A 13348-nucleotide genomic window follows, 5' to 3' on the forward strand; every position below is an offset into this window, starting at 1 on the left:
AGTGTAGATGGCAGTTATACTACTAGTATAGCTTATTCCCCTTCTATGAGAATAGCTGTACTAACAGAAAGCGCCTTTATACTGGTATAACTGTGTTCCATGCTAGGAGGACTGTTCTGCTTAAATGATAGTAGTATTGCTAAAGTGGTGCAACTTTCGTGTATACAAGCCCTCAGTATCGGTATTATGCAACATTACAGCAGCACAGTGTTGTACAAGTAAACTTAAACTCCTGTGCTGATGCAATACAAATGTGAGATAAGACTTTAATTCTCACACTGCTGATCTATAAAGTCTGTGTTATGGTATTACCATGAAATATCAATGCAAGCTTTTACTGCCATTTAACTGCTGGTGTAGTGGTAGTACAATAAGTTACGATATGGCAAACTGGAGTTTGAGACTGACTTTCTCTCTTGCTTCCTTGCATTGTCCTTGCTCTTTTTAATAAACATTCTAGCTAATTTGAAAATGGTGTTAATTGGCTTTGGCAGAAACAGCATCCATCCCTTCTCAGCAAGAACATGGTTAGGAGAGAGGGTGTAAAGACATTAAACTATACTAAAATGTATTATGGGGATGGAGATTTCTGAAATACCCATCAGAAAAAAAAACCTCCACAAATTCCCCAAAGTCCAGGGAATTCTCAGTTCTGAGTTACAACTATCAGGACCAGCTGTAACATTATTGTAGCAAATGTAGGCCTCTATCAGGAGATGTGTTGCAGTGCTTCGATTCTAGTGTAGCAGGGATAGAAATTACTGTGGGAGGCTTTTGCTCTGAATTACCTGTTATTTGTCAATCATTCCTTTTAATTACATTGTTATTTAGAAACAATATATCTGTTTTGTTTTGTAAACAGAATGCTTCCAAGCTTTGATACTGGTGGATAGAGCTGATGGAAGCAATCTCTTAGCATTGACAAATGGTATGTGTGCATCTCAACTCCATTTATTCTATACTCTCCAATATTTTATCATCTTGATTTAATCAGCAGGAGCATAAAGTTGAATAAAATAAGCCTGAAAAATCAACTACTATTGCATGTAGACCAATTGTAGTGTTAGTCTAATCAGGCCCTACTGTGTTTTCTTTTCCTTGGTTTTCACAATTGTAGTATGTATGTATAGTTCCCTTCAAGTGAAGCTGCGACACCTTAAATGAGAAGCATCATGTTTTCTGGTATAGCAATTAGGGAGAGAAGAAAGGTTGAGCTCTTGATGTATTTCCTTGTCAAGCCATAAAACGTGGGGACAGATGTGAGTAGCTTATTTCTTTCGGAAGTAAACAAAGGGTTTTGGAAATGGGGCAGGGAATTCATAATGGAAATGACTAAATTTTTTAGGCTTATCACATTAGTAATTCCTAAAAGAGCAGAAGAGGAAGGAGGAAGGGGAAAAGCTTGCTGCAGACATTAATGCACTGACAAGCAGCTCATTCGTGGCCTGATCCTACTTCAGGGTTTCTCAAACTTCATTGCAGCACGACCCGCTTCTGACACAAAATTTACTACGCGACCCCGGGAAGGGGAACCGAAGATTGAGCCTCTCTGCCCTGGGCGGGGGTCAAAGCTGAAGCCTGAGCCCCGACCCCCCCGGGGGCGGGAGGGTGAAGCCCTCAGGCTTTGGCTCCAGCTCTGGGCAGTGGGGCTCGGACTTATGGCTTCAGCCCCAGGCCCCAGCAAGTCTAACGCCAGCCCTGACGACGCCATTAAAGCAGGGTTGTGACCCACTTTGGGGTCCTGACCCACAGTTTGAGAACCGCTGTCCTAGTTGCTCAAGTTTCCCACTGATGTTAAATGAAGGTTGCAGGATCAGGATGTGAAACTGCATGAGGCATCAAATCTCAGGCTATGTGTACACAACAGACCTTACAGCAGCACAGCCTCTGTAAAGTCTCCCGTGTATCTGCTCTCCCGTCGGCATAATTAAACTATCCTCAACGAGCAGCGATAACTATGTCAGTGGGAGAGCGTCTCATGCCAACATAGCTTGTCCACACTGGTGCTTTTGTCAGTGAAACTTTTGTCGGTCAGGGGTGTGAAAAAAACACTCCTCTGACCAACAAAAGTGCAAGTGTAGACATAGCCTCAGTCTTGTATTAGCACCTAAATTAAAAGAATGTTGTTCACCTGGTTTAGGTCCAAAATGTGAATTCTCTTTAGTCTAATGATCTGGGGGGAATGTCTGTTCATGAACTGGTGAATCTAAACCTCTGTAGAAGTGATGAATATTCTCTCTTCCTGTCTGCAACCTGTTGAAACCCACCATTTGTCAAACAGAAATTATAAATATCAGACTTCTCCCTCGCCCCACCCTCTGCCCCATACTTTACTATTTCTGTAAGGCCTCAAGAAAAATGTAGTGATTTGCCTTAGAAGAGGAAGCATTAGTTAACCAATCCTATTCCCAGTGCTGACAATATCAATGATGCAGGTTCGTAGGGTTTAAATTATTGTATTAATTGAGGGCGATGCAGGTGTGCAGGGTTTAAAATTACTGCATATTAAGAGAAGTTATTTATTTTTTGCCTTTGAGTAAAACTTTTGTAAGATCCCTTTAAATTTGATGTTTTATTTCATTATACTTTTAATCTGTCATTAGTTAATTCTATTTAATTATAGTATTGCATCATGTGGTGTAGAGGAGATGATAAATTGAGAAGCTTGTGTATGTGAATAAATGCTCTGAAGAGTATTTTGGTAAAGCATTTACTGAGATGAGGCAATCAGTCTCCCAACATAAAAATAAAGGGCCAAAGTGTGTCCTGATTTGCACCCTATAAAACTCTACACGCTACAGTGGGATTGCATAATATGCGAGTTAGTTCACAATGTGGCTCAAACTATGCAATCTCTGGGTGTTATTTTATGTCAGTTTTTTTAATAAATCAATATCTCTACTGTCGCTCTGTGTATGTATATTTTTTATGTATAGTATCTATATGAACTTCCAGGGTTGCAGCTTGATCAAACTTAGAAGATTTAGGGCAGATGCAGTTCAATATTCTGATCCTTGAGGGGAAGGGGGAGATGGTAGCCCATTTCTCTTCAAATTTATCAAAGTCCTGTAGGTGGCACACTGAAATCTGTTCCACTGGAGATTCTCTCTTTAGTAAGGTTTATCAAAGTTCTCCATTGTACTTTGTTTTTATTAAACTGTTTCATTAGCACACGCTCTCTGTTTTTCTTTCTTTTTGGCTAGTGTAATTCACAAAAATGAAGTGTCTTTAATGTATTTTGGTATCTGATAATGTGGTGACTTGTAAGTTTAATTGTAAAAATGTAATGTGGATTGCTGAAGTCTTTGTATTTTAATGTTTAAAGTAAACGATGTGACTACTGAAGATGGGATGCAGAAAAGCAAACCTAGGTTACAGCCTTCTATATCAAATGAAAATACAACAGGCTCTCCTTTGTGAGTATACAGGTTACATTTCATTTCAGTTTACTATAGCCAGTTCTTTTAAATATTCATTGTCTTGCACAATAGACTTTGGCATTAACGCTATAAAATTAACTGTTTAAACACAATTTTGAATTGTGGTTATGAACGAAGCCTCAATCTGACCTGTGTGGAAGACTTGAATTTCCTCAAGTTACAACAGGAGGGTGTGTGTTTGCCTGTAGCTAGAGAAGGGATAGAGTGATACAATTTCGCTGTATATGAAGGTGTGCAGTTAAAGCCGTGGATAATTAAGGTACTGGTCTGGGACTCAGGAGATTTGAGTTCAGTTCCCAGCTCTATCACAGACTGTGCAGGACCTTGGGCAAGTCACTTAAACTCTGTATGGTTCAGCTGCTGTTCTGTAAAATGGGGTTTATCATATTTCCTTTGTCTATCTTGTCTATTTAAAGTGTAAGTTTTGTGGGACAGAAGCACGCTGTAACAGATGGCTCATACAGTGCCCAGCAACGAGGCCTTGATTGCCATTGAAAGCTCATGGCACTAGCTTAATACAAATAATGATCCATTGAAACTGTGGACTTCATGATTGGGACCAAGAGTTATTTTCTCCCCCTACTGAAGAAGTTTTAACAATTAAAAACTGAATCTTTGATTGGTAACACAAGACACGGTTCAAATTATTATTTTTTTTTCTTGTGATTCTAACAGAATGGAGGCAAAAGAAAAATCACACTTGGGGAATGAAGACCTATGTAGTGAAACAAGGGAGTTACCTTTAAAGCTATGTTACCAGAATCATGACTGCTCTAATGTATGTCTTGCCAACAGACCACTGAACTCATACAAGGGGGAAAACCCTCTTAAAATACCAATCCTGTGTCATTTCCAGAGACGACATGCAAAAGCAGACTCGCTTTCAAAGTCACTTGATGTGAATTATAAGGCCCCCTGTGGGAGGAGTCTGAGAAACTTTCAAGATGTGCAGAGTTACCTGTTTGAAACAGAGTGCAGCTTCTTATTTGTCGATCACTTTTCTTTCAACACATACGTACAGCTGGGCAGAAACACTCTGACCCGAGAAGCACTTGTATTTGATTTTGATATCAGCAATGGAGCTGAGTCTGTGCCCATTTCCTTCTGTAATGAAGTTGACAGTGCAAGATTACCTTATTTTAAATATAGGAAGGCCTCGTGGCCACGTGGGTACTATCTGAACAACTTCTCCAGCATGTTTCTTGACTCATGTGACTGTACAGATGGCTGCACGGATAGGTAAGTAGAAAAAGTTGATCTCTAACTAAAGCCAAGTCATACAGGTGTCCTGAATAACATGAAGGGAGACTGTCAAATTTACTGTGTGCATTTAGTGATATAGTCACTTTGTCTAATAATACACAGGGTAACAAAAACCTTCGATGGTCCAAATTAAAAGCTCTAGCTCTACTGTATGTGCAGAAGAGTGGGGAGGAGCAGATCCATTGCATGCTCCTCTCATCCACTTGCAGGCTCTTTTTCCACAGGAGTTGAGACTCTCTGGTTATGTAGGGAGTGGGGCCAGAGCCAGGCCAGGCGTTGTTCACAACCAACTTTTGCGGCTATAAGAGTGTAAGATAATAGTGACAGAGTCAGTGTTATCTTCTGTCGCTCCCCAATCTGTGTTGTGAACTCTAGTCATTTTCTGGTGGGGGGAGGGAGATGGCGAAGCAGTGGTAGGCACGGATGCCATGATAGTACAAATTTTGTTCAGTTTGTTTATTTTGTGTAGTCAGTTTCACTATGTCCCCCGGTGTAGTTAGTCCCCACCCTCCCCCGTTGTTGTTTGGGCCTTCTACAGGACACAGGCAAAAGAAAAATTCTTAAAGAAGTAGGAAAATGTGATTGTAGACCAAAAAAATTTGAGGGGAGTGGGGCTGAAAGTACTTAGAAAAACATAGGTTTCAAATTGACTAGATTTAAAGTTCGCTTTGTCCCTCTAATCACATCCTTATTTTCACATGACATTTTACTGTTGCCCTTCTAGGTCAAAATGTGCATGCCTACAGCTGACTGCAAAAGGCTGCAGTGAAAATTCTGCCTCACCAAGTAACAGAGCATCTTGTGGTTACAGGTATAAAAGACTGGATGGACCTGTCTCCAGTGGGTAAGACACCTAGAGTTTACACTGGTATTTTATCCACATATAGTTATAGTATTCAGGCCACGCTTAAACAGCTTTTGGTTAGCCAGCATCTTGGGGAGGGAGGCATTATAGTGATTGTATTGAATGATCATGGTGAAATGGGAAAAGTACTTTTGTTTTGAAAGCCACAGCATGGATTTTGTATTACAGGAACTATTTGTTATACTTAGTTCAGCTTGCAAGACTAGCATGGTAGATCTCAAAGCACTTTACAAAGGAGCTCACTATCTCCTTACAGAGAGAGAAGCTGAGGTACAGACAGGTGAAGTGAATTGTCCGACATCACCAGCAGGCCAGTGTCAGTGCTAGGAATAAAGCCCAGGTCTTTTGGGTTCCAGTCCAATCCATACTCCCCACTTAGGGTATGTCTACAACTGCAGTTAGACACCTGTGGCTGGCTTGCGCCAGCTGACTCAGGCTAAGGGACTGTTCAATTGCAGTGTAGACGTTCAGGCTGGAGCCTGGGCTCTGGGACCCACCCACGTCTTAGGGCTCCAACTCAAGCATGTACACTGCAGTTAGCCTCTTAGCCTGAGTCCTGCGAGCCTGAGTCAGATGGCATGGGCTACCTGCAGGTTTTTAATTGCAATGTAGGTATACCCATAGTGCATGTACTGTGGTAACATTGAACCTGGGAGTTGCCAGATCACAACTGGCCTTACGGAATGAAAGCTCTCACTGAAGTTGTTCCAACATTTTGACAATCGGCTTCACCCCAAAATGTTACAAGCTGGGGATATTTAAAAAATCAGAAAAATCCAATAGTCTCTGACTGCCATGACAAAGTCCATCCAGGTTGATTGATTGCTCTTTTACGCTTTTAAATCTGTTCCAAGAGTAAAAGGGGGCGCTTCATTAAATCACTTGTCAAGGCTGCAGAATCTATGTTGCATAGCTCACTTAGGTAATATAACTATGTTATATATTTCTCACTCATCCCTTAGGGTGACCAGATGTTCTGTTTTTAAAGGGACAATCCCGGTTTTGGGGATTTTTTCTTATATAGGCACCTATTACCCCTCACCCCCGTCCCGTTTTTTCCACAGTTGCTATCTGGTAATTCTGTCATCCCTGAAAATCTGATGGACTCTTGTAAGTGTTCAATCAGGAATGGGGAAGGCTAAACTCTAGAAGTGCAGTGATTTGCCCATTCTTTTCTAACCAGGTGTCTTTGTCTTTTCAGTGAGCTGCTCTTTTATTTGCTTTTGCCAGATATGAACAAGTGATATTTTTTATTTCATTTTTCTTTTTTTCTGGCAGAATTTACGAATGCAACTTATCGTGCAAGTGTGACAGAATGAGGTGTCAGAACAGAGTAGCACAGCATGGCATCCAAGTTCGGTTGCAGGTGTTCAACACAGACCGGAAAGGCTGGGGTGTCCGCTGTCTAGACGATATTGACAAAGGAACCTTTGTTTGCACTTATTCAGGTAACATAAAGCAATGCCTGAAAGATTCTAGCACTGTCATTCTCAAACTGTACTTTGTGGAGCCCTTCCTAGAGGTCTGCAAACTGCAGCATTTTAAGAACCAAGCAGTGAGCAGGATATGCTGGGTTGAGAGGCCAGATATGTCCATAAAATCTGCTTTTCAGTGTGCACTAAAGAATAGAAAAAAGCTTAGAAAACAACTGTAATTTAATGGTGCTAGCCAAGCACTCGGACCATTCCAAGGCTAGATTTCTGAGACTACTGTCTCAAAGGTACTACCCCTTACCCCACAAGCTTCTCTGTTCTGTGCTAGATTCCACAAAGACAGCTCCCTCGCTGAATGAATGGTGTTTGCATTTCACACTCACAAATAGTGGTCTTGCCCCTGCTAAAAATATAACTGCAAGGTGGGTCAGAATGGACTAAACTAAAAACCTTCTGCTTTTCTTCTAGGCAGGTTAATGAGCAGAGCCGAGCCTCAGGAAACGAGAGATGTCAATTGTGAGGCTGAAAAGAAAGATGCTGTGAATGACACAAGTCCCAGCTCACTTTCAGTAAAGAGAAAACTGGACACTGCTTGTTCAGATTCTGAGATCGAACTTGTCCAGACGGGTAAAGACAGCATTAGCAGGAGCAGTGAAACTTCATCTGAGCCTGCGGAGGATGAATATAAACCAGTTGTGTAAGTTGTAGTAGCAGATTTAAGGTAAAGATAGACTGTATGCTACTATTATAGACTATTCAAAAAAGAACTAGATAAGTTCATGGAGGATAGGTCCATCAATTGCTATTAGCCAGGATGGGTAGGGACAGTGTCCCTAGTCTTTGTTTGCCAGAAGCTGGGAGTGGACACCAGGGGATGCATCACTTGATGATTACTTGTTTTGTTCATTCCCTCTGGGGCACCTGGCATTGGCCACTGTCAGAAGACAGGATACTGGGCCAGATGGGTCTTTGGTCTGACCCAGTATGGCCATTTTTATCTTCTTATCCCATAGCAATACCCACAGTGGAACTTGAGTGTGTTCAACTGAGCAGCCCTTTTCATATTTTTTTAAACTTATTTTTTCTGATATTTCTTCAGGCAGGACACAATTGTTTCTATGAATTAACTTTATTCCCAACCCATCTGGAACTTTCTTGGCATTTTCCAGGAATTGCATTAGTCTCCTGAATGAATACATGTTTGTACTTGAGCTTTCATGGTTATAGCTCATTATGTTAATTTGAAAAGGGAGCAATGACTTTCATATTTTTCTCCAACCGTGCAGTATTTTAAATTAATCACTAATTGTTCTGTCCTCTTCCTTTTCCCCCAATCCTTCACTTCTCACCATTTTGAATTGTTGTAGCAAGAGACTAAGGTCTGGTCTACACAACAGGGTTAGTTCAGTGCAAGGCAGCTTACGTCGACCTAACTATGGAAGTGTCTGTGCTTAAATTTCACTCCCACCAAAGTAATAACTCCACATCCATGAGCGGCGTAGAGTCCAGGTCAATGTAGTTAGGTCAACATAACACAGTGTAGACACTGCCTTGCTTACATCAACTGTTACTGGCTCTCAGGAGCTGTCCCACAATGCCCCACACTGACAGTACAATTGATACAAGTGCTCCCGGTGAGGATGCGCATTGCCGATGTAAGTTAGGTTGACTTAATTTTGTAGTGTAGCCATGGCATAAGTCCCCAGTCTTGTTTCATGGAGATGCAATAGCGTGTTCAGTGAGGGGAGCTCATCTTGGGAGCCTTAGTAGCCAATGAGAATTTCCAAAAACAAACAATGGCTTGTCTGAAAAGTAAACTTGTTACTTTGGCAGCATGGGTGGCGGGTGAAGCTTCCCCTGAGGGAGGCTAGCTCCTTGCCCTGCCTCTTCTGCCCGCGACCCCACACACACTCCATCCCTGCTCCACCCCAGCCCTGCCCTCTCCCCACTTGTGGTGTCCTGTCGTGAGACACACCCCACAAAACCCTGTCTCTCCTCACCCTCCCACCCAGTCCCTCGCCAGGTCACCCACCCACTGCCTACCTCCTCACCCCTCCTACCGATCACTTCCTTGCCCACCCGCTGCGAGAACCCCCCCACCTGTCACTTTCCTCCACTACCCCACTCACCATGTCCCTCCTCACCCCTCCACCCCACAGCTTTTGCAGTAATATGGTCAAGACTGTGTGGAGAGTCAGAGCGGGGAGTAGAGAGAGAACGTCTGTGAGGTAGGCTGGAGCAAATCACAAGTGATTCAGATGCATAGTATTTGTATTCACAAACTATAACTATTAAATTGATAGCAAAGCTGACACACACTCGTTTCCATAAACCAAGCCAATTGTCCATATTCAGACTTGCATTTTCAACACCACTGAAACCTAATCCAATTTGGAATGAATCACTGTTATCAGTGATTAGCCAAATTTTACTAATATTATACATATTAAAAGGTACAGGAAACACCATTTTTAAGCTACATTTACTGCACCACTATACTAGATTTTACTTGATTATTTCCAGTATTTAGAATAAGAAAGATTCAAACTCCTGTGTTAAATTCGTACCGGCGGAGAGCACTTTTTTTTTTTTAATCTTTCAAAAATAAAAAATAAACCATCAGACCAGGGATCACAAGAGTCTGTTAACATGATTGGCATAGGGGTCATGAATACAGGTTATGTTGTACAGGACAAATAGACTGTAATCCACCTACCAGTGTCGCTGCATATGTTGTATCACTTCAGCTTCTGAACTGAACATAGGTCCCGCAATCTTAAAGAAATCTAAAAGGATAAAATTTGTTTGCTTCCATCTGTAGCACAGGAAAAATCATGACCTCTGTATGAGGAGTAGGGTTATATTAATTTTTTAAATTCTAAGATTTCTGGAGCAGGGACTGTCACTTACTGTATGATCCTACAGGTGACTAGCACTACACAACTCCATCCTGGCTGATGCCTGTAGATGCTACTGCAACGTAAAAGGATCATAATATTAAACCAAAGCTGACTTTGAATAAAAAGTTTAATTTCTAAGGGTCATATCCTGTCTCCCTACCTTTCCCTCCTGTTAAGGGAGTGTGCTGGGCTGCTCCACTCACTGCTAGGATGGCATCTCCTCCTGGTTACTCTGGGGAATAGCTGATCAGGTCAGCGCCCCTTCCCGCAGTTGCTAGCCATCCCCCTGTCTCTGTCTGCCAGTCTGCGGCCCCTCTCTCGCTCTATCTCTTTGTGACCTGACCCTCCGGCCAGGTCAATTAATGGTTTCCCTTTCTGGGGTTGGAAAGTCTTTCCTTGCCAGCAGTCCTAGGCAGTCATCCCATTCACTGCCTCGTAGTGCTTCTCCCTCAGTGGCTAGCAGGGGAACCCGGGCCCACCTTCTATTCTGGGTTCCAGTTCAGGGACCCTCTAGCCAGCAGCCAAGGTCTGTTCCCTTCTAGACCTTACTGCCTTTCCCTGAGCCCTGTTCTAACTTCCTGGCCTCCTCCCTCTCTGGGTTGGCCAGCCCAAACGCACCTCCCCTTCTCCCAGGGAGTGACTGCAGACTTTCCCAGCAGTCCCTTATCTGCTGCCAATTTCCAGCCTGCCTTTATAGCCCCAACCCAGCTCCTTCCTCCTCAGCTGGGCTCCCTCACTCAGTTAGGGGATTGCTTGGCCACCTGACTCCTCTCAGCCATGGCCCATTGGGTTAATTAGCCCCCTTCTTAGTCTGCATTAACCCTTTCAGGGCAAGTGTGGGGTGAACACACCATCACAGGGAGTTACAGTTCTTTTAGGCTTTGTAGGATTTTGTTTGTTTCAGTGGTATGTTTACAGTCTCTCTCCTTGCAAGCTGTGCCTTCCAGTTTGAGGTATTAACAGCTGTAACAGGGAAAACCCAGAACCCTGAATGTAGATACTCTTAGTTCAGTGATGAGCATGATACAAGAACCTAGATGGATGAATAGATAGAATTTGGTTCTTGACAGGAACATTAAGGAAGAACTGCTTCAGTTTGTTTTTAAAATGTCTGTGGGATATACAAGCAACTCTCGGTCTCCTTTAACAATAAAGCATGAGCAGTGTATGATGGGCTGCCTTTTAAGAATATCAGTGAGGCCAAAACCTGCAGTCTCTGCAGTGGCAAAACTGCCACAAGATTTCTACTGAGTATCGACTGCAGGCTTTGCAGTCTGTTCTTCACAAACTGGAAAATATTAGCGAAATAGGTGTCGCAAGAGTTCTTTTATCGGTCTTTAGTTTTGCATAAAATCCTTTTCCCATCTCTGTGCAGGGTTCAGAACTATGGATATAATCCAAGGAATCTGAGAAGCCCAGCCATTAGGCCTAAAACCAGAACTGCTATTCTTCAGACTCGCCGGCTAAAACTGGTAAAAATGCAGAATAACAGATTGTATTCAGAATTATACATATTCAGTGAAGTGGGAAGGCAGTTATTTATGACCTTATATCAGTAAACACGGCAAGATTTTTTTTTTTAAACAGCCTTTCTTACTTGCATCTATCATGGGACTTCTGCAATACTGCCCTGCCTGCTGCTGGCACTGGCCTCATCCCTTTCCCCATCTCCCTGCCAACATGTGCACAGTATGTGCTCCTTGAGCTGTCTCTGAGACTAGCACTAAATACTCCCACAGCCTCCTCACTTTTCTTCCCTGTACATGTATGCAGCCCCCAGGACTGTCTCCAGGAAACAACCCTCCCTCGAACTGTAAGCAACTATCTCTCCTCCCTGCAACTGCAACATCTTCCATGTGCCTCCTAACTAATGAAATAGGAGAGGAAAAGATAAACACTGTTGGGAGCCAAACTCAAAGCTGCAGCATCCCTTGCTTCACTAGTGGTCAGGGTCTTATGCTCTGCTGCTACGGCACAGACTGGAGAATTTGATCTGCCACATGATCTAATATGGAGAGTCAGGAAGTATCTGCTCAGGACCTGTGCACAAGAGGAGGTGCTGGTCGCACTTGAGTTGGCCGTGCTAGTATCAGTGAGTGATAGCTTCACAGCTGATTCAAACAACATGTATGAGAGCTTCATACCAGGAACAGACAGTATTGGAAGTCCCATGATTAGTCACTGGTTTGTAGTGAAAGGGAGGAATCTTGCTGACCCAGTCCATTTCAGTTAGCTCCGCATACAGAGCTAGCTTAGGCCCTGATTCAGCAAAACACTTAAGCGTGTATTTAAGCATGTGTTTAAATCCTATTGAAATCAGTGGGCGTTAAAGTAAAACCCATGTTTAAGTGTTTTGCTGAATTGGGGCCTATGTTCTGGGAGGCTTGTCTGAATAATTCTGAATTATGAAGTCTAGGCTTGGAATTTAGCCTGCTAAAACTCACTCAGTCAAAACAACAGATTACAGTAGATTTGAAACTTGAACTCCAGGGCCTTAAAGCCCAGTTGTCTTTGGCTCTTGATGCATAGAACACAGAACCTCACAACCTTTTTCTTTTAAGGGAGTTGCTACACTGGTGCATGATGCCAGCTCAGATGAAGATGATAGTTCTCAGTCCCAGCAGTCAACCAAAACGAAACTAACCACTGGAACCAAGAAAGGCAAGGAAAGTAGGTTTGCAGAGTTATAAATATGACACTGGTTAGCACACTTGTGCCCAGTCAGGTGAAACATTTGCATTGTAGAAAACAATCTTTGAATGTGTGCAAACCCTCTTCAAATGCCACATCTCTGACTACAATGGCATTATCTGTATTGCACTTAGTGTGCCCTACCAATAAGCCTTAGGAGCCTCTCAGGTTATTACTTATTACACATAGATGTGGATAGTGCTTAAAGACTCAGAATTTAAAGATAAATACAAGTTCCCTGCCCTGAGTAGTCTACAGTGTAATGGCCTGATCCTGTAAGATCTGAGCACTCCTGGAAAGGTGGTAAGCATCCTGTACTTTTGCTGCCTCCAGTGGGGGACGAAGGGCAGAATTGGGCTATTTATTAGGCATGACACAGCAATGGTTAGCAATAAGCAAAGAGGGGCAGGGAGATATGGGAGAAAGAAGGGCACAGCTGTAAAAGATCCTGGGAAACATTTGCTGTTGAATATGCATCCTGTTAGCGTCTTATTAAAATATGGGATGCTGTGCAGAATGCAGGTGGAGACTGGCAATAAAATACCAGCTGGAAGAAGTGAGTTCTGAGAGAGGATTTGAAACAGGGGTGCGGGGAGAGACTGGATCCTGCACAAGGTTTGGCGGGGCTGTTCCAGGCACTGAGGGGGAAGCATAGGCATTTATGGGAAATGACATAGGAAGCAAGAAATTGAGTGGGTGGGTATTTACTGTCAAGTAAGCCAAACGCATTTAAGTTTGCAATGTTACCCTTAGTAT

At 42.8% G+C, this 13348-nt stretch overlaps 1 protein-coding gene across 1 annotated transcript in view; it reads left to right on the plus strand.

The window, feature by feature from the left end:
- Nucleotides 1-13348, plus strand: part of LOC117881025 (histone-lysine N-methyltransferase SETDB2-like) — a 98077-nt gene that overhangs the window by 22360 nt on the left and 62369 nt on the right. The window contains exons 6-13 of the mRNA XM_034777830.1: nt 863-928; nt 3326-3416; nt 4116-4679; nt 5428-5547; nt 6847-7016; nt 7470-7698; nt 11277-11373; nt 12463-12571. Coding sequence (XP_034633721.1) covers nt 863-928; nt 3326-3416; nt 4116-4679; nt 5428-5547; nt 6847-7016; nt 7470-7698; nt 11277-11373; nt 12463-12571 — 1446 coding nt within the window. The remainder of the gene's footprint in view (nt 1-862; nt 929-3325; nt 3417-4115; nt 4680-5427; nt 5548-6846; nt 7017-7469; nt 7699-11276; nt 11374-12462; nt 12572-13348) is intronic.

Source organism: Trachemys scripta, chromosome 1 (genome assembly GCF_013100865.1).
Source record: "Trachemys scripta elegans isolate TJP31775 chromosome 1, CAS_Tse_1.0, whole genome shotgun sequence".
NCBI classification, from domain to species: Eukaryota; Metazoa; Chordata; order Testudines; family Emydidae; genus Trachemys; species Trachemys scripta.